We start from the raw sequence: 22,306 nt of genomic DNA on the forward strand, positions 1-22,306 counted from the left end.
CCAGTTCTGAATTGTCAGCAGTTGCTCTGGGGGTGGCGTCGAGCCCCAAACCCCCTCCGATTCTACCCGCAACACCCCTAGTATCGGAAATTGCAGATCCGTTACAGGAATTGGACACCCTCAAACCTGAAACACCCTCAACTCCTCCAGGCAGGCAGGAAGACCTTTTTGATATTCCACCACCTTATTCTCCTCACCTCCTTAGGAGGGCACCTTATATCCCCCGCTTCCCAAAGAGGCCCGCGGTGCCCTTTTTGGAAACCAGAAGAGAAATGGAGGAGGAAGAATCCGATGAAACAGAGGAGGATGAAATAGAGGAGGGAGGACCCCCGGCCCGTTCTAACTGGCCGTCCTCCTCCTCCATATAACTAGGATCACAAGCCCTGACAGGACTTGCAGGGCCTGTTTTACTAACATTAATTTTACTACATTTAAATGAAATTTTGTAGGAGACTCAGACTACTGCCAGACTCTCCTGAAGAGATTAGCTGAAAGGGGTTAAAGTTATTTAGTTAAAAACAAAAGGGGAAGTTTAAGATGGGCTAAGAAACAGAAACTAATTAGGATCCTGGCCACCACAGTTAAAGGGAAGCAGAGTAAGGGAAAATCAGAATAGGCAGGGACCCCGGGAGACTGACAAACACACAGAGAAGTGCCCAGAAGGACAGGTCTGCTTAAGATCTGACTAACAACGGGAATCCAGTGGTGCACGACTGCCACACGGGACTGAACTGACCAAAAACGGCCTCTGCAAGCCAGCGAGAGGAAAGACGGCAGCAGCGAAGTGGTGAGGCTGGGCGATAGCAGCTCCTCCCTCGCTGGGATATGTGTGGTCCGTCACACGGCTGGGGATAGTGTTGGGAATGCAGGCCCTGCCCAGGTTCCTGTGGATAATACTCTATCACCTCCTGCGGTGTCCAGGACGGGCCCACGTGAGCCGACATCCCCCTAGCTTCCGGAGTACAACGGGGACAACAGTGAGAGGCGGTCGAACGAGGTCAGTGGTCTGGGTTTCTATCTCCAACCCCCCTCCCGAGAACTTTGCTCGGCGGGCAGAGCTGATCGCTATGGACCAAGCACTCCGTGCAGCCAAGAAAAAGGAGTGGGTGAAAATGCACAAAAACAGCAGGTACGCTTTCGCCACTACCCATGGGGAACTCAGAACAGACAAAGGCTTTTCCGACGAAGCCCAGCTTTGTCTCCCGGGCAAGCCAGAGGTGGCCAGGGTGCAGGGGGTTTAGCTAATTATTCAGCTAGGGGAAGCTTTAACTAAAACGGAGAACTGGCACTGGGGACTGGGTCGAGATGTCGCCGACGGTTTTTATTTGGGGGTTTATAATATCATGGGTGTTAGACTATATTTGTTTTCCCGATTGATCTGGTCTGGGCTGGATGTGGAGGCGTGGATGCAGCGACAGGCACAGCACTATAACAAATTGGGCAGTGCTGGCTTGCGCTGCGTTCAGGCTTCTGTATATAAACTGCGTATGGAAACCCATACTCGCGGTAGATCGACTGGGGCCAAGTAATTCTTTTGCAACTTCCCTACCCCGCCAGGCTTTGTTTAAATGTTCGCCTCCCGGGGCTTCGAAGGCTTCCAAGAGGAGCAGTCCCCAGATTTGCTCTCCGACCTCTCTGCCATGGAGTCGGCACCTAACAACAGCCCAGGGAACTACGACACTGGAACTGGGGCTGTGAAGGAGAAGCTCCGGGAGAAACTCCGGGGGCCGGAGGGCAGCCGAGGTGGCAGCCGGGGCAGCTACAATCCCCTGCAGTACCAGGTGGCACACTGCGGGCAGATGGCTGTGCACCTGCCTCCGACCTTGACGGCACCAGGCCAGCCCCTGTGTGTCCCCGAGGCCCCCTTGGCCACCACTGTGCCCCCTGTGCACCTGCCCCCAGCCCTGACGGCACCAGGCCAGCCCCTGTGCATCCCCGAGGCCCCCGTGGCCACCATCGTGCCCCCCAACAGCCCCCTCAAGGCGCCCTCCCCGGCTGACCCCTCGCAGGAGAACAAGGAGGAAGTGAAGGACAGCCTGGAATACCGGCTGCGGCGGGAGCGCAACAATATCGCCGTGCGCAAGAGCAGGGATAAGGCCAAGCGGCGCATCCTGGAGATACAACAGTACATGGCAGAAAATGAGCAGCTGCGCAGCTGCGTGAGGCAGCTCACGCAGGAGCTGGATATCCTGCGCAGGTGTTTGAAAGCTATTATAAATTTGTTGTCATTGGTCAGTACAGAAATTAAAAGTTAAGGACATAAAAGAAAAGAGTATTGTTGGTAAGAAGGGCTAAAGAGAAAAGAGCTTTTTATATAAGAAAAGGACATGGTTTGTAAATCTGGATGGCTAGTTTACTCTAGACTGGAATGATGGTAAAATGTTTACAGTAAGTCGAAGAGGGTGTGTGAAAGTCGAAGAGGGTGTGTGAAAGTCACAAAAAGTATTTAGGTCAAGGGATGTGTTTCCTGTTTTTGTCTCTGTTGTCTTTTCTGTTTTTAAATTTTGATGCCTTTTTGTAATTTTTCTATCCCGCGGAACATGCTTCCCCTACCCTGTAGACTTGCTTTTGTGCTCATAGAATCTGCTGCAAGGCACAGAGATGTGCCTGTAAACCTGTGTCTGGCGGCGGATTTGGTGGGCGCATGGGGAGACGGCCGGCTGCCGCCTATCAGCTTAAAACTCGGACAACACCAAAGCTACAACTGGACGGTCTTTTAAGAGTCTTATCTTGAGGGGAGTGGCTCTTGGAATCCACTCGGGGTGGGACTCTTTAAGACTGTTTAGTATTCGTACCCGGCTCCCCTCCTTTGTTGCAGGATAAAGAAAAGGTTTCGTGCTCCCACACTCGTTTCAGATCCTGTGCCTGGCCGGCCTGCTATGATTTCAGACCCTTTTGTGACCACGGGCTCTCTGCCAGGGCAAGACCCCCTGACCGGACGGCCCGGCTCGGCTCTGGTCGTAAAGGAGCTGAAATGCATTGGGACCATAATCGTGCCCTTGCTGGAGATAAAGCTGGGCATGCCTGACGCAGCCGTGGACACCAGCACCGAGGTCACCACCAAGGACTTAAGAAAGAAAGAAGTGGTAAAGAAGGCGGAGGATGGGAAGGACGAGGTAAACCTGGACAAGAGGCCCCAACCTGTAAAAAGTAAGCTTGACGAACAGGAGGAGCGGAGGAAAAGGCGCTTGGAACAGAACAAGGCGGTGTGGGCCCGGAGGAAGGAATGCACGGAGACCCTGCAGCGGGAGTTTGAGCGGCTGGAGTTCAGAAACGCGGTACTAAAGATACAGGTCAGGGAGCTGGAGCAGGAGCGGCAGCAGCTGATTCTCGTACTGAACCGGCGCCGCCCCACCTGCATTGTCCGCACCGACAGCGTCCCTGCCCCCTGGATCTAATATTAATGGCTGTGGTGCAAATGGTATAATTCATCCCCATAATTTTACTTAAATTTTAAGATTAAAATTTGACCAAAAGAAAAGGGGGGAATGTGAAATTAATATAGGATGGGGTTAAATTGGAATGTAAAATTAAGATAGAAAGGGTTAAAATGGAGCTGCTGAGCTAACTGCATATTGTTTTGCTTCTGTATAAAATGCTTTGGCTTGCAAAATGCATTTTTTTAAAGATAACTAGATTTTAGCTGACCTTGTAATATGTGATGAGTGTGCTAATGCATGTATGAGATAATTGAGCATGTGACAATTATTTTAGGAGTTATGTTAAGTTTTTGGTCATGATGACCCCGTGTTTATGCTTGCTCAAGGTTTTCTGTCCCCGTACCCTGGAAAAACCCTGAATCTTATGAGAATTTGTCATGCATCTTATGAGAATTTGTCATGCTGCGGTTTATCTTGTGACTCTCTGTAATGCTGTGGAGATATGCTAATGTTGTGGTTTTTAGCCTTAAATACTTTGAGCAGTTGATGGTTGGGGCCTCTCTTCTCACACTGCACCAGGGGGTGTTGTTGTGCTTAGAGTTGGCCCATCTGCGCATTTGTAATAAACTTCCCTCATGTTCTTTACAGCGATTGGAATGGAATTCGTGTTTCTGGGGTCGGTAAAAGTGTGAGGCACCTTTCGGGGGTCTTACAATATGACTGGATGAAACCAGAAATATCGGTTTTGTTTTGGCTAACTCAATCCCAGATATTGCTACAGCCTCTGAGTTTGTGGTTTCTGGATATTATCGATGGACTATATTTTTTGAAAGTTTTTTATCGGGGAACATTTTATTTTGAGCTTGGATACAGTAATTGGTTCCACATGGAGACACCAGCTCTACATATTCATATTTTCTAGGGAGAAAGCTAGAGGAACTGTGGCAACAAACATGATATTTCTGTTTGTATCGATGACATTTTATGCACTTGCCTAACGAAAAGACTTTGCTTTTCTCCAAAGCATTTTTACTGTGATTTTCTCAGTCCATTGCATACGAATTCCACACCAGTTTGTCCGGATATGACTGGATGAAACAAGAAATATCCTGTTCTTCTTTGGCTAGCTCAATGCAAAATATTGTGAAAGTTTCTGTGTTTGTGTTCTGGATATTATCGATGGACTTCATTGTTTTTGAAAATTTTTATAAGGGAACATTTAATTTTGAACCATAGAAACACTAATTGGTTCATCATGGGGACACCAGCTCTACACATTCGTTTTTTCAAGGGAGAAAGCTGGAGGAACTGCGGCAAACATACATGATATTTCTGTTTGTATAGATGACATTTTATGCACTTGCCTAACGAAAAGACTGTGCTTTTCTCCCAAACCATTATTACTGTGATTTTCTCAGTCCATTGCATACGAATTCCACACCACTTTGTCTGGATATGACTGGATGAAACAAGAAATATCCGGATGTGTTTTCGCTGACCCAACCCGAAATATTGCTACAGCCACTGTGTTAGTGTTTTCCGGATATAATCCATGGACTTTATTGCTTTGAATGTTTTTTTATCAGGGAACATTTAATTTTGTGCTTGGAAGCACTAATTGGTTCCACATGGGGACACCAGCTCTACACATTCATATAAACTAGGGAGAAAGCTAGAGGAACTGCGGCAAACAAACATGATATTTCTGTTTGTATCAATGACATTTTATGCACTTGCCTAACGAAAAGACTTTGCTTTTCTCCAAAACCATTTTTCAGTGATTTTCTCGATACACTGCATACGAATTCCAAACCACTTTGTCCGGATATGACTGGATGAAACCGGAAATATCCGGTTTTTTTTTGGCTAACTCAATCCAAGATATTGCTACAGCCTCTGTGTTTGTGTATTCCCGATATTATCCACGGACTTTATTATTTTGAATGTTTTTTATCGGGGAACATTTTATTTTGAGCTTCGATAGAAGTAATTGGTTCCACATGGAGACCTGCTCTACACATTCGTATTTCCTAGGGGGAAAGCTAGAGGAACAGCAGCAAACAAACATGATATTTCTGTTTGTGTAGATGACATTTTATGCACTTGCCAACGAAAAGACTTTGCTTTTCTCCAAAACCATTTTTACTGTGATTTTCTCGGTCCATTGCATACGAATTCAACACCAGTTTGTCAGATATGAATGGATGAAACCGGAAAAATTCATTTTTGTTTTGGCTAACTCAATCCGAATTATTGTGAAAAAATTTGTTTTGTGTATTCCTGATATTATCCATGGACTTTGTTGTTTTGAATGTTTTTTTATCAGGGAACATTATATTTTTAGCTTGGATACAGTAATTGTTTCATCATGGGGACACCAGCTCTACATATTCGTATTTTCTAGGGAGAAAGCTAGAGGAACTGCGGCAAACAAACATGATATTTCTGTTTGTATAGATGACATTTTATGCACTTGCCTAACGAAAAGACTTTGCTTTTCTCCAAAACCATTTGTACTGTGATTTTCTCAGTCCATTGCATACGAATTCCACACCACTTTGTCTGTGTATGACTGGATGAAACCGGAAATATCGGGTTGTGTTTTGGCTAACTCAATCCGAAATATGTGAAAGCCTCTGTGTTTGTGTTTTCTGGATATTATCGATGGACTTTATTGTTTTGAATGTTTTTATAAGGGAACATTTAATTTTGTACCGTTGAAATGCTAATTGGGTCATCATGGGGACACCAGCTCTAAACATTCGTGTTGTCTAGGGAGAAAGCTAGAGGAACTGCGGCAAACAAACATGATATTTCTGTTTGTGTAGATGATATTTTATGCACTTGCCTAACGAAAAGACTTTCCTTTTCTCCACAACCATTTTTACTCTGACTGCATGAAACCAGAAATATCAGGTTGTGTTTGGGCTAACTCAATGCGAAATATTGTGAAAGCCTTTGGGTTTGTGTTTTCTGGATATTATCGACGAACTTTCTTGTTTTGAATATTTTTACCAGGGAACATTTAATTTTGTACCGTTGAAACACTGATTGGTTCATCATGAGGACACGAGCTCTACACACTCATATTTTCTAGGGAGAAAGCTAGAGGAACTGCGGCAAACAAACATGATATTTCTGTTTGTATAGATGACATTCTATCTACTTGCCTAATGAAAAGACTTTGCTTTTCTCCAAAACATTTTTTTCTGTGATTTTCTCGGTCCATTGCATATGAATTCCACACCACTTTGTCCAGATATGACTGGGTGAAACCAGAAATATCCGGTTGTGTTTTGGCTAACTCAATCCTAAATATTGCTACAGCCTCTGTGTTTGTGTTTTCTGGATATTATCAATGGACTTTATTGATTTGAATTTTTTAATCAGGGAACATTTAATTTTGTACCGTAGAAACACTAATTGGTTCCACATGGGGACACCAGCTCTACACATTCATATTTTTTTTAACATTTATTAAATGAATATAAATTTCCAAAGTACAGCTCATGGGTTACAATGGCTTCCCCCTCCCAAAATTTCCCTCCCACCCAAAACCCTCCCCTTTCCCGCTCCCTCTCCCCTTCCAATCACATTATGATTCATTTTCAATTCTCTTTATATACAAAAGTTCAGTTTAATATAAATTAGGTAACGATTTCAACAGTTTGCCCCCATATAGCAACACAAAGTGAAAAAAAAATACTGTTGGAATACTAGTTATAGCATTAAATAAGAGTGTACATTACATTAAAGGCAGAGATCCTACATATTATTTTTTTAAAAATTAATTAATTTTCTATGCCATTTCCAATTAACACCAGGTTGTTTTTTTTTTTCATTTCCAATTATCTTTATATACAGGAGATCTATTCACTATATAATTAGTAAAGATCTCATCAGTTTGTACACACGCAGAAACACAAAGTGTAAAAATACTATTTCAGTTCTAGATATAGCATCACTGCACATTAGACAACACATTAAGGACAGATCCCACATGGGATGTAAGTACACAGTGACTCCTGTTGCTGACTTAATAATTTGACACTCTTGTTCATGGCGTCAGTAATCTCCCTAGGCTCTAGTCATGAGTTGCCAGGGCTATGGAATCCATATTTTCTAAGCAGAAAGCTAGAGGAACTGCAGCAAACAAACATGATATTTCTGTTTGTCTAGATGACATTTTATGCACTTGCCTAACGAAAAGACTTTGCTTTTCTTCAAAACCATTTTTACTGTGATTTTATTGGTCCATTGCATACGAATTCCACACCAGTTTGTCCGGATATGACTGGATGAAACCGGAAATATCCGGATGTGTTTTGGCTAACTCAATCCCAGATATTGCCACAGCCACTCTGTTTGTGTTTTCCGGACATTATCCATGGACTTTATTGTTTTGAATATTTTTATCAGGGAACATTTAATTTTGTGCTTGGAAGCACTAATTGGTTCCACATGTGGACACCAGCTCTACACATTCGTATTTTCTAGGGAGAAAGCTAGAGGAACTGCGACAAACAAACATGATATTTCTGTTTGTATAGATGACATTTTATGCACTTGCCTAACGATAAGACTTTGCTTTTCTCCAAAACCATTTTTACTGTGATTTTCTCAGTCCATTGCATTTGAATTCCACACCAGTTTGTCCGGATATGACTGGATGAAACCGGAAAGATCTGGTTTTGCTTTGGCTAACTCAATCACAGATATTGCTACAGCCTCTGTATTTGTGTATTCATGATATTATCCCCAGACTTTATTGTTTTGAAGTTTTTTTATCAGGGGACATTTAAGTTTGTGCTGCGAAACACTAGTTGGTTCCACATTGAGACACCAGCTCTACATATTTGTATTTTCTAGAGTGAATGCTACAGGAACTGCGACAAATAAACATGATATTTTTGTTTGTATAGATGACATTCTATCTACTTGCCTAATGGAAAGACTTTGCTTTTCTCCAAAACCATTTTTACTGTGATTTTCTCGGTACATTGCATACGAATTCCACACCAGTTTGTGTGGATATGACTGGATGAAACCAGAAATATCCAGTTTTGCTTTGGCTAACTCAATCCCAGATATTGCTACAACCACTGTGTTTGTGTTTGTGTTTTCTTGATATTATCAATGAACTTTATTCTTTTGAATGTTTTTTATCGGGGAACATTTTATTTTGAGCTTGGATACAGTAATCGTTTCCACATGGAGACACCAACACTACATATTCGTATTTTCTAGGTAGAAAGCTTGAGGAACTGCGGCAAACAAACATGATATTTCTGTTTTTATAGATGACATTTTATACAGTTGCCTAAGTAAAAGACTTTGTTTTTCTCCAAAACCATTTGTACTGTGATTTTCTCGGTCCATTGCATACGAATTCCAAACCAGTTTGTCCGGATATGACTCGATGAAACCGGAAATATCCGGTTTTGTTTTGGCTAACTCAATCCCAGATATTGCTACAGCATGTGTGTTTGAGTATTCATGATATTATCCGCAGAATTTATTGTTTTGAAGTTTTTTTATCAGGGAACATTTAATTTTGTGCCGCGAAACACTAGTTGGTTCCACATTGAGACACCAGCTCTAAATATTTGTATTTTCTGGAGAGAAAGCTAGAGGAACTGCGACAAACAAACATGATATTTCTGTTTGTATGGATGACATTCTATCTACTTTCCTAATGAAAAGACTTTGCTTTTCTCCAAAACCATTTTTACTGTGATTTTCTCGGTCCATTGCATACGAATTCCACACCAGTTTGTCCGGATATGACTGGATGAAACCAGAAATATACGTTTCATTTTGGCTAACTCAAATCCAATTTTTGAGAAAGCCTCTGTGTTTGTGTTTTCTGGATATTATCAATGGGCTTTATTGTTTTCAATGTTTTTTTTCAGTGAACATTTTATTTTGAGCATGGATACAGTAATTGGTTCCACATGGAGACAAAAGCACCACCATTCGTATTTTCTAGGGAGAAAGCTAGAGGAACTGCGGCAAACAAACATGATATTTCTGTTTCTGTAGATGACATTTTATTCAGTTGCCTAATGAAAAGACTTTGCTTTTCTCCAAAGCATTTGTACTGTGATTTTCTCGGTCCATTGCATACGAATTCTACACCACTTTGTCCGGATATGATTGGATGAAACCGGAAACATCCAGTTTGCTAGAGCTTCTGTGTTTGTGTATTCCTGATATTATCCACTGATTTTATTGTTTTGAATGTTTTTTATCAGGCAACATTTAATTTTGTGCTTGGATACAGTAATTGGTTCCACATGGAGACACCAGCTCTACACATTCGTATTTTCTAGGGAGAAAGCTAGAAGAACTGTGGCAAACAAGCATGATATTTCCGTTTGTAGCGATGACATTTTATGTACTTGCCTACCGAAAAGACTTTGCTTTCCCCAAAAACCATTTTTACTGTGATTTTCTCAGTCCATTGCATATGAATTCCACACCAGTTTGTCCGGATATGACAGGATGAAACCGGAATATCCGGTTTTATTTTGGCTAACTCAATCCCAGAAATTGCTACAGCCTCCTTGTTTGGGTTTTCTGGATATTATCGATGGAATTTAGTATTTTGAATGTTTCTTATCAGGGAACATTTAATTTTGTACCGTATAGACACTAATTGGTTCATCATGGAGAAACCAGCTCTACACATTCGTATTTTCTAGGGAGAAAGCTAGAGGAACTGCGGCAAACAAACATGATATTTCTTTTTGTATCGATGACATTTTATGCTCTTGCCTAACGAAAAGACTTGCTTTTCCCAAAAACCATTTTTACTGTGATTTTCTCGGTCCATTGCATACGAATTCCACACCATTTTGTCCGAATATGACTGGATGAAACCGAAAATATGTGGTTGTGTTTTGGATAACTCAATCCCAGATATTGCTAGAGACTCTGTGTTTGTGTATTCCTGATAATATTCATGAAACTTATTGATTTGAATGTTTTTTATCAGAGAACATCTAATTGTGTGCTTGGAAACACTAATTCGTTCCACCTGGAGACACCAGCTCTAAACATTCGTATTTTCTGGGGAGAAAGCTAGAGGCACTGCGGCAAACAAACATGATATTTCCATTTGTAGCGATGGCATTTTATGCACTTGCCTAACAAAAAGTCTTTGCTTTTCCCCAAAACCATTTTTACTGTGATTTTCTCGGTCCATTGCATACGAATTCCACACCAGTTCACCAGATATGACTGGATGAAACCAGAAATATCCGGTTGTGTTTTGGCAAAATCCATCCGAAATATTGTGAAATACTCTGTGTTTGTGCTTTCTGAATATTATCAATGGACTTTATTGTTTTGATGTTTCTATCATGGAACATTTATTTTGTACCGTAGAAACACTAATTGGTTCATCATGAGAAAACCAGCTCTACACATTCGTATTTTCTAGGGAGAAAGCTAGAGGAACTGCGGCAAACAAACATGATATTTCCTTTGTAGCGATGACATTTTATGCACTTGCCAAACGAAAAGACTTTGCTTTTCTCCAAAACCATTTGTACTGTGATTTTCTCAGTCCATTGCATATGAATTCCACACCAGTTTGTCCGGATATGACAGGATGAAACCGGAATATCCGGTTTTATTTTGGCTAACTCAATCCCAGATATTGCTACAGCCTCCTTGTTTGGGTTTTCTGTATATTATCGATGGAATTTAGTATTTTGAATGTTTCTTATCAGGGAACATTTAATTTTGTACCGTATAGACACTAATTGGTTCATCATGGGGACACCAGCTCTACACATTCGTATTTTCTAGGGAGAAAGCTAGAGGAACTGTGGCATACAAACATGATATTTCTGTTTGTATCGATGACATTTCATGCACTTGCCTAACGAAAAGCATTTATTTTCTCCAAAACCATTTTTACTGTGATTTTCTCGGCTCAATGCATACGAATTCCACACCAGTTTTTCCGTATATGACTGGATGAAACCGGTAATAACCGGTTTTGTTTGGCTAACTCTATCAGAAATATTTTGAAAGCCTCTGTGTTTGTGTTTTCTGGATATAATCCACGGTTTTTATTGTTTTGAATCTTTTTTAAAGGGGAACATTTAATTTTGTGCTTGGATACAGTATTTGGTTCCACATGGAGACACCAGCTCTTCATATTCGTATTTTCTCCGTAGAAAGCTAGAGGAACTGTGGCAAACAACATGATATTTCTGTTTGTATAAATGACATTTTATGTACTTGCATCACGAAAAGATTTTCCTTTTCTCCAAAACCATTTGTACTGTGATTGTCTCGGCCATTGCATACGAATTACACACCAATTTGTCCGGATATGATTGGATGAAACCAGAAATATCCGGTTGTGTTTTGGCTAACTCAATTCGAATTATTGAGAAAGCCTCTGTGTTTGTGTTTTCTGGATATTATCGATGGGCTTTATTGTTTTCAATATTTTTTATCTGTGAACATTTTATTTTGAGCATGGATACAGTAATTGGTTCCACATGGAGACACAAGCTCCACACATTCGTATTTTCTAGGGAGATAGCTAGAGGAAATGCGGCAAACAAACATGATATTTCTGTTTGTATCGAGGACATTTTATGCACTTGCCTAACGAAAAGACTTTGCTTTTCTCCAAAACCATTTGTACTGTGATTTTCTCGGTCCATTGCATACGAATTCCACACCACTAGGTCCGGATATGACTGGATGAAACCGGAAACATCCGGTTTGCTAGAGCTTCTGTGTTTGTGTATTCCTGATATTATCCACTGATTTTATTGTTTTAATATTTGTTATCGGGGAACATTTTATTTTCAGGTTGTATACAGTAATTGGTTCCACAAGAAGACACCAGCTCTACACATTCGTATTTTCTAGGGAGAAAGCTAGAGGAACTGCGGCAAACAAACATGATATTTCTGTTTGTATAGATGACATTTTAAGTTCTTGCATAACGAAAAGACTTTGCTTTTCCCAAAAACCATTTTTACTGTGATTTTCTCGGTCCATTGCATACGAATTCCACACCATTTGGTCCGGATATGACTGGATGAAACTGAAAATATGTGGTTGTGTTTTGGCTAACTCAATCCCAGATATTGCTAGAGACTCTGTGTTTGTGAATTCCTGATATTATTCATGAACTTTATTGATTTGAATGTTTTTTATCAGAGAACATTTAATTGTGTGCTTGGAAACACTAATTCTTTCCACCTGGAGACACCAGCTCTACACATTCGTATTTTCTAGGGAGAAAGCTAGAGGCACTGCGGCAAACAAACATGATATTTCCGTTTGTACCGATGACATTTTATGCACTTGCCTAACGAAAAGACTTTGCTTTTCGCCAAAACCATTTGTACTGTGATTTTCTCGGTCCATTGTATACACATTCCACACCAGTTCACCGGATATGACTGGATGAAACCAGAAATATCCGGTTGTGTTTTGGCTAAATCAATCCGAAATATTGTGAAATACTCTGTGTTTGTGTTTTCTGAATATTATCAATGGTCTTTATTGTTTTGATGTTTCTATCATGGAACATTTAATTTTGTACCATAGAAACACTAATTGGTTCATCATGAGAACACCAGCTCTACACATTCGTATTTTCTAGGGAGAAAGCTAGAGGAACTGCGGCAAACAAACATGATAATTCTGTTTGTATCGATGACATTTTATGCACTTGCCAAACGAAAAGACTTTGCTTTTCTCCAAAACCATTTGTACTGTGATTTTCTCGGCTCAATGCATACGAATTCCACACCAGTTTCTCCGTATATGACTGGATGAAACCGGAAATATACGGTTTTCTTTTGACTAACACAATCCCAGATATAGCTACAGCCTCTGTGTTTGTGTTTTCTGGATACTATCGATGGACTTTATTTTTTTGAATGTTGTTTATCGGGGAGATTTTATTTTGAACTGGGTTACAGTAATTGGTTCCCCATGGAGACACCAGCTGTATATATGCGTATTTCCTAGGGAGAAAGCTAGAGGAACTGTGGCAAACAAACATGATATTTCTGTTTGTATAAATGACATTGTATGCACTTGCCTAACGAAAAGACTTTGCTGTTCAACAAAACCATTTTTACTGTGATTTTCTCGGTCAATTACATACGAATTCTACAACACTTTGTCCGGATATGACTGTATGAAAGCATAAATATCCGGTTGTGTTTTGGCTAACTCAATCCGAAATATTGTGAAAGCCTCTGTATTTGTGTTTTCTGGATATTATCGATGGACTTTATTGGTATGAATGTTTTTTATCGGGGAACATTCAATTTTGTACTGTAGAATCACTAATTCGTTCATCATGGGGACACCAGCTCCACACATTTGTATTTTCTAGGGAGAAAGCTAGATGAACTGCGGCAAACAAACATGATATTTCTGTTTGTATAGATGACATTTTATGCCCTTGCCCAACGATAAGACTTTGCTTTTCCCCAAAACCATTTTTACTTGGATTTTCTCGGACCATTGCATACGAATTCTACACCAGTTTGCCCGGATATGACTGGATGAAACCAGAAATATCCGGTTTTGTTTGTCTAACTCAATCCAAAATATTGTGAAAGCCTCTGTGTTTGTGTTTTCTGGATATTATCGATGGACTTTATGGTTTTAAATATTTTGTCAGGGAACATTTAATTTTGTACTGTAGAAACACCAAGTGGTTCAACATGGGACACCAGCTATACAAATTCGTATTCTAGGGAGAAAGCTAGAGGAAATGCGGCAAACAAACATGATATTTCTGTTTGTATACATGACAGTTTTAGCACTTGCCCGACGAAAGGACTTTGCTTTTCTCCAAAACCATTTTTACTGTGATTTTCTCGGTCCTTTGCATACGAATTCCACACCAGGTTGACTGGAAATGACTGGATGAAAACAGAAATATCCGGTTGTGTTTTGGCTAACTCAATGCGAAATATTGCTACAGCATCTGTGTTTGTATTTTCTGGATATTATCGATGGACGTTATTGTTTTGAATGTTTTTATCAGGGAACATTTAATTTTGTACCGTTGAAACACTAATTGGTTCATCATGGGGACACCAGTACTACACATTCGTATTTTCTAGGGAGAAAGCTAGAGGAAGTGCGGCAAACAAACATGATAATTCTGTTTGTATCGATGACATTTTATGCACTTGCCAAACGAAAAGACTTTGTTTTTCTCCAAAACCATTTTTACTGTGATTTTCTCAGTCCATTGCATCCAAATTCCACATCAGTTTGTCCGGATATGACTGGATGAAACCGGAAATATCCGGGATTTTTTTTTTTGCTAACTCAATCCCAGATAAGCTACAGCATCTGTGTTTGTGTTTTTTCTGATATTATGCATGGACTTTATTGTTTTTAATATTTTTTAATAGGGAACATTTAATTTTGTGCTTAGAAACACTAATTGGTTCCACATGGAGACCCCAGCTCTGCATATTCGTATTTTCTAGGGAGAAAGCTAGAGGAACTGTGGGAAACAAACATGATATTTCTATTTCTATAGATGACATTTTATGTACTTGCCTAACGAGAAGACTTTGCTTTTCTCCAAAACCATTTTTATTGTGATTTTCTCAGTCCATTGCATACGATTCCACACCTCTTTGTCCGGATATGACTGGATGTAACCGGAAATATCAGGTTTTGTTTTAGCTAACTCAATGCCAGATAATGCTACCGCCTATGTGTTTCTGTATTCCTGATATTATATACGGACTTTATTGTTTTGAATGTTTTTTTTCAGGGAACATTTTATTTAGTGCTTGGAATCACTAATTGGTTCCACATGGAGACACCAGCTCTAAACATTCGTATTTTCTAGGGAGAAAGCTAGAGGAACTGTGACAAACAAAAATGGTATTTCTGTTTGTGTAGATAACATTTTATGCACTTGCCTAACAAAAAGACTTTGCTTTTCTCCAAAACCATTTTTACTCTGATTTTCTCAGTCCATTGGATATGAATTCCACACCACTTTGTCCCTATATGACTGGATGAAAACAGAAATATCCGGTTGTGTTTTGGCTAACTGAATCCGAAATATTGTGAAAACCTCTGTGTTTGTGTTTTCTGGATATTATCGATGGACGTTATGGTTTTGAATGTTTTTATCAGGGAACATTTAATTTTGTACCCTAGAATCACTAATTGGTTCCTCATGGGGACACCAGCTCTACACATTCGTATTTTCTAGGGAGAAAGCTAGAGGAACTGCGGGAAACAAACATGATATTTCTGTTTCTATCAATGACATTTTAAGCACTTTCCTAACGAAAAGACTTGGGTTTTCTGCAAAACCATTTTTAGTGTGATTATCTCAGTCCATTGCATCCGAATTCCAAACGACTTTGTCTGTACATGAGTGGATAAAACAAGAAATATACGGTTGTTCTTTTGCTAAATAAATGTGAAATATTGTGAATATTTCTGTGTTTGTGTTTTCTGGATATGATCGATGGACTTTATTGTTTTGAATGTTTTTATCAGGGAACCTTTAAATTTGTACCGTAGAAACACTAATTGTTTCCACATAGGGACACCAGCTCTACACATTCATATTTTATAGCGAGAAAGCTAGAGCTACTGCAGCAAACAAACATGATATTTCTGTTAATATAGATGACATTTTATGCACTTGCCTAAAGAGAAGACTGCTTCTCACCAAAGAATTTTTACTGTGATTTTCTCGGTTCATTGCATACGAATTCCACACCAGTTTGTCCAGATATGACTGGATGAAACCAGAAATATCCGGTTTTGTTTTGGCTAACTCAATCCCAGATATTGCTACAACCTCTGTGTTTGTGTATTCCTGATATTATCCATGGACTTTATTGTTTTGAATGTTTTTTATCGGGGAACATTTAATTTTGTTCTGGGAAAACTAATTTGTTCCACATGGAGACACCAGCTATACACATTCGTATTTTCTAGGGAGAAAGCTAGAGGAACTGCGGCAAACAAACATGATATTTCTGTTTGTATCGAGGACATTTTATGCACTTGCCTAACGAAAAGACTTTGCTTTTCTCCAAAACCATTTGTACTGTGATTTTCTCGGTCCATTGCCTACGAATTCCACACCACTTTTTCCAGATATGACTGGATGAAACCGGAAACATCCGGTTTGCTAGAGCTTCTGTGTTTGTGTATTCCTGATATTATCCACTGATTTTATTGTTTTAATATTTGTTATCGGGGAACATTTTATTTTCAGGTTGTATACAGTAATTGGTTCCACAAGAAGACACCAGCTCTACACATTCGTATTTTCTAGGGAGAAAGCTAGAGGAACTGCGGCAAACATACATGATATTTCTGTTTGTATAGATGACATTTTATGCTCTTGCCTAACGAAAAGACTTTGCTTTCCCCAAAAACCATTTTTACTGTGATTTTCTCGGTCCATTGCATACGAATTCCACACCATTTCGTCCGGATATGACTGGATGAAACTGAAAATATGTGGTTGTGTTTTGGCTAACACAATCCCAGATATTGATAGAGACTCTGTGTTTGTGTATTCCTGATATTATTCATGAACTTTATTGATTTGAATGTTTTTTATCAGAGAACATTTAATTGTGTGCTTGGAAACACTAATTCGTTCCACCTGGAGACACCAGCTCTACACATTCGTATTTTCTAGGGAGAAAGCTAGAGGCACTGCGGCAAGCAAACATGATATTTCCGTTTGTACCGATGACATTTTATGCACTTGCCTAACGAAAAGACTTTGCTTTTCCCCAAAACCATTTGTACTGTGATTTTCTCGGTCCATTGCATACAAATTCCACACCAGTTCACCGGATATAACTGGATGAAACCAGAAATATCCGGTTGTGTTTTGGCTAAATCAATCCGAAATATTGTGAAATACTCTGTGTTTGTGTTTTCTGAATATTATCAATCGTCTTTATTGTTTTGATGTTTCTATCATGGAACATTTAATTTTGTACCATAGAAGCACTAATTGGTTCATCATGAGAACACCAGCTCTACACATTCGTATTTTCTAGGGAGAGCTAGAGGAACTGCGGCAAACAAACATGATATTTCCTTTGTAGCGATGACATTTTATGCACTTGCCTAACGAAAAGACTTTGCTTTTCTCCAAAACCATTTGTACTGTGATTTTCTCGGCTCAATGCATACGAATTCCACACCAGTTTCTCCGTATATGACTGGATGTAACCGGAAATATACGGTTTTCTTTTGACTAACACAATCCCAGATATAGCTACAGCCTCTGTGTTTGTGTTTTCTGGATACTATCGATGGACTTTATTTTTTTGAATGTTGTTTATCGGGGAGATTTTATTTTGAACTGGGTTACAGTAATTGGTTCCCCATGGAGACACCAGCTGTATATATGCGTATTTCCTAGGGAGAAAGCTAGAGGAACTGTGGCAAACAAACATGATATTTCTGTTTGTATAAATGACATTGTATGCACTTGCCTAACGAAAAGACTTTGCTGTTCAACAAAACCATTTTTACTGTGATTTTCTCGGTCAATTACATACGAATTCTACAACACTTTGTCCGGATATGACTGTATGAAAGCATAAATATCCGGTTGTGTTTTGGCTAACTCAATCCGAAATATTGTGAAAGCCTCTGTATTTGTGTTTTCTGGATATTATCGATGGACTTTATTGGTATGAATGTTTTTTATCGGGGAACATTCAATTTTGTACTGTAGAATCACTAATTCGTTCATCATGGGGACACCAGCTCCACACATTTGTATTTTCTAGGGAGAAAGCTAGATGAACTGCGGCAAACAAACATGATATTTCTGTTTGTATAGATGACATTTTATGCCCTTGCCCAACGATAAGACTTTGCTTTTCCCCAAAACCATTTTTACTTGGATTTTCTCGGACCATTGCATACGAATTCTACACCAGTTTGCCCGGATATGACTGGATGAAACCAGAAATATCCGGTTTTGTTTGTCTAACTCAATCCAAAATATTGTGAAAGCCTCTGTGTTTGTGTTTTCTGGATATTATCGATGGACTTTATGGTTTTAAATATTTTGTCAGGGAACATTTAATTTTGTACTGTAGAAACACCAAGTGGTTCAACATGGGACACCAGCTATACAAATTCGTATTCTAGGGAGAAAGCTAGAGGAAATGCGGCAAACAAACATGATATTTCTGTTTGTATACATGACAGTTTTAGCACTTGCCCGACGAAAGGACTTTGCTTTTCTCCAAAACCATTTTTACTGTGATTTTCTCGGTCCTTTGCATACGAATTCCACACCAGGTTGACTGGAAATGACTGGATGAAAACAGAAATATCCGGTTGTGTTTTGGCTAACTCAATGCGAAATATTGCTACAGCATCTGTGTTTGTATTTTCTGGATATTATCGATGGACGTTATTGTTTTGAATGTTTTTATCAGGGAACATTTAATTTTGTACCGTTGAAACACTAATTGGTTCATCATGGGGACACCAGTACTACACATTCGTATTTTCTAGGGAGAAAGCTAGAGGAACTGCGGCAAACAAACATGATAATTCTGTTTGTATCGATGACATTTTATGCACTTGCCAAATGAAAAGACTTTGTTTTTCTCCAAAACCATTTTTACTGTGATTTTCTCAGTCCATTGCATCCAAATTCCACATCAGTTTGTCCGGATATGACTGGATGAAACCGGAAATATCCGGGATTTTTTTTTTTTGCTAACTCAATCCCAGATAAGCTACAGCATCTGTGTTTGTGTTTTTTCTGATATTATGCATGGACTTTATTGTTTTTAATATTTTTTAATAGGGAACATTTAATTTTGTGCTTAGAAACACTAATTGGTTCCACATGGAGACCCCAGCTCTGCATATTCGTATTTTCTAGGGAGAAAGCTCGAGGAACTGTGGGAAACAAACATGATATTTCTATTTCTATAGATGACATTTTATGTACTTGCCTAACGAGAAGACTTTGCTTTTCTCCAAAACCATTTTTATTGTGATTTTCTCAGTCCATTGCATACGATTCCACACCTCTTTGTCCGGATATGACTGGATGTAACCGGAAATATCAGGTTTTGTTTTAGCTAACTCAATGCTACCGCCTATGTGTTTCTGTATTCCTGATATTATATACGGACTTTATTGTTTTGAATGTTTTTTTTCAGGGAACATTTTATTTAGTGCTTGGAATCACTAATTGGTTCCACATGGAGACACCAGCTCTAAACATTCGTATTTTCTAGGGAGAAAGCTAGAGGAACTGTGACAAACAAAAATGGTATTTCTGTTTGTGTAGATAACATTTTATGCACTTGCCTAACAAAAAGACTTTGCTTTTCTCCAAAACCATTTTTACTCTGATTTTCTCAGTCCATTGGATATGAATTCCACACCACTTTGTCCCTATATGACTGGATGAAAACAGAAATATCCGGTTGTGTTTTGGCTAACTGAATCCGAAATATTGTGAAAACCTCTGTGTTTGTGTTTTCTGGATATTATCGATGGACGTTATGGTTTTGAATGTTTTTATCAGGGAACATTTAATTTTGTACCCTAGAATCACTAATTGGTTCCTCATGGGGACACCAGCTCTACACATTCGTATTTTCTAGGGAGAAAGCTAGAGGAACTGCGGGAAACAAACATGATATTTCTGTTTCTATCAATGACATTTTAAGCACTTTCCTAACGAAAAGACTTGGGTTTTCTGCAAAACCATTTTTAGTGTGATTATCTCAGTCCATTGCATCCGAATTCCAAACGACTTTGTCTGTACATGAGTGGATAAAACAAGAAATATACAGTTGTTCTTTTGCTAAATAAATGTGAAATATTGTGAATATTTCTGTGTTTGTGTTTTCTGGATATGATCGATGGACTTTATTGTTTTGAATGTTTTTATCAGGGAACCTTTAAATTTGTACCGTAGAAACACTAATTGTTTCCACATAGGGACACCAGCTCTACACATTCATATTTTATAGCGAGAAAGCTAGAGCTACTACAGCAAACAAACATGATATTTCTGTTAATATAGATGACATTTTATGCACTTGCCTAAAGAGAAGACTGCTTCTCTCCAAAGAATTTTTACTGTGATTTTCTCAGTTCATTGCATACGAATTCCACACCAGTTTGTCCAGATATGACTGGATGAAACCAGAAATATCCGGTTTTGTTTTGGCTAACTCAATCCCAGATATTGCTACAACCTCTGTGTTTGTGTATTCCTGATATTATCCATGGACTTTATCGTTTTGAATGTTTTTTATCGGGGAACATTTAATTTTGTTCTGGGAAAAATAATTTGTTCCACATGGAGACACCAGCTATACACATTCGTATTTTCTAGGGAGAAAGCTAGAGGAACTGCGGCAAACAAACATGATATTTCTATTTCTATAGATGACATTTTATGCACTTGCCTAACGAGAAGACTTTGCTTTTCTCCAAAACCATTTTTATTGTGATTTTCTCAGTCCATTGCATACGATTCCACACCTCTTTGTCCGGATATGACTGGATGTAACTGGAAATATCAGGTTTTGTTTTAGCTAACTCAATGCCAGATAATGCTACCGCCTATGTGTTTCTGTATTCCTGATATTATATACGGACTTTATTGTTTTGAATGTTTTTTTTTCAGGGAACATTTTATTTAGTGCTTGGAATCACTAATTGGTTCCACATGGAGACACCAGCTCTAAACATTCGTATTTTCTAGGGAGAAAGCTAGAGGAACTGTGACAAACAAAAATGGTATTTCTGTTTGTGTAGATAACATTTTATGCACTTGCCTAACAAAAAGACTTTGCTTTTCTCCAAAACCATTTTTACTCTGATTTTCTCAGTCCATTGGATATGAATTCCACACCACTTTGTCCCTATATGACTGGATGAAAACAGAAATATCCGGTTGTGTTTTGGCTAACTGAATCCGAAATATTGTGAAAACCTCTGTGTTTGTGTTTTCTGGATATTATCGATGGACGTTATGGTTTTGAATGTTTTTATCAGGGAACATTTAATTTTGTACCCTAGAATCACTAATTGGTTCCTCATGGGGACACCAGCTCTACACATTCGTATTTTCTAGGGAGAAAGCTAGAGGAACTGCGGGAAACAAACATGATATTTCTGTTTCTATCAATGACATTTTAAGCACTTTCCTAACGAAAAGACTTGGGTTTTCTGCAAAACCATTTTTAGTGTGATTATCTCAGTCCATTGCATCCGAATTCCAAACGACTTTGTCTGTACATGAGTGGATAAAACAAGAAATATACGGTTGTTCTTTTGCTAAATAAATGTGAAATATTGTGAATATTTCTGTGTTTGTGTTTTCTGGATATGATCGATGGACTTTATTGTTTTGAATGTTTTTATCAGGGAACCTTTAAATTTGTACCGTAGAAACACTAATTGTTTCCACATAGGGACACCAGCTCTACACATTCATATTTTATAGCGAGAAAGCTAGAGCTACTGCAGCAAACAAACATGATATTTCTGTTAATATAGATGACATTTTATGCACTTGCCTAAAGAGAAGACTTTGCTTCTCTCCAAAGAATTTTTACTGTGATTTTCTCGGTTCATTGCATACGAATTCCACACCAGTTTGTCCAGATATGACTGGATGAAACCAGAAATATCCGGTTTTGTTTTGGCTAACTCAATCCCAGATATTGCTACAACCTCTGTGTTTGTGTATTCCTGATATTATCCATGGACTTTATCGTTTTGAATGTTTTTTATCGGGGAACATTTAATTTTGTTCTGGGAAAACTAATTTGTTCCACATGGAGACACCAGCTATACACATTCGTATTTTCTAGGGAGAAAGCTAGAGGAACTGCGGCAAACAAACATGATATTTCTAT

At 39.0% G+C, this 22,306-nt stretch overlaps 2 protein-coding genes across 2 annotated transcripts; both read left to right on the forward strand.

Annotated features, from left to right (window-relative positions):
* Positions 1 to 1,095: 1,095 nt before the first annotated feature.
* LOC133755714 (CCAAT/enhancer-binding protein epsilon-like) lies at positions 1,096 to 2,704 on the forward strand. Its single transcript, XM_062185757.1, has 2 exons — positions 1,096 to 1,129; positions 1,558 to 2,704. The coding sequence occupies exon 2, from the start codon at positions 1,569 to 1,571 to the stop codon at positions 2,253 to 2,255; it is 687 nt and encodes a 228-aa protein (XP_062041741.1). The 5' UTR covers positions 1,096 to 1,129; positions 1,558 to 1,568; the 3' UTR covers positions 2,256 to 2,704.
* Positions 2,705 to 2,772: 68 nt separating this feature from the next.
* On the forward strand, positions 2,773 to 3,874 carry LOC133755713 (jun dimerization protein 2-like). Its single transcript, XM_062185756.1, has one exon. It carries the CDS (start codon positions 2,880 to 2,882, stop codon positions 3,396 to 3,398), a length of 519 nt encoding a protein of 172 aa, XP_062041740.1. The 5' UTR covers positions 2,773 to 2,879; the 3' UTR covers positions 3,399 to 3,874.
* The last annotated feature ends 18,432 nt before the right edge of the window (positions 3,875 to 22,306 follow it).

The sequence above is a fragment of the Lepus europaeus genome, unplaced genomic scaffold (genome assembly GCF_033115175.1).
Source record: "Lepus europaeus isolate LE1 unplaced genomic scaffold, mLepTim1.pri SCAFFOLD_84, whole genome shotgun sequence".
Taxonomy (NCBI): domain Eukaryota; kingdom Metazoa; phylum Chordata; class Mammalia; order Lagomorpha; family Leporidae; genus Lepus; species Lepus europaeus.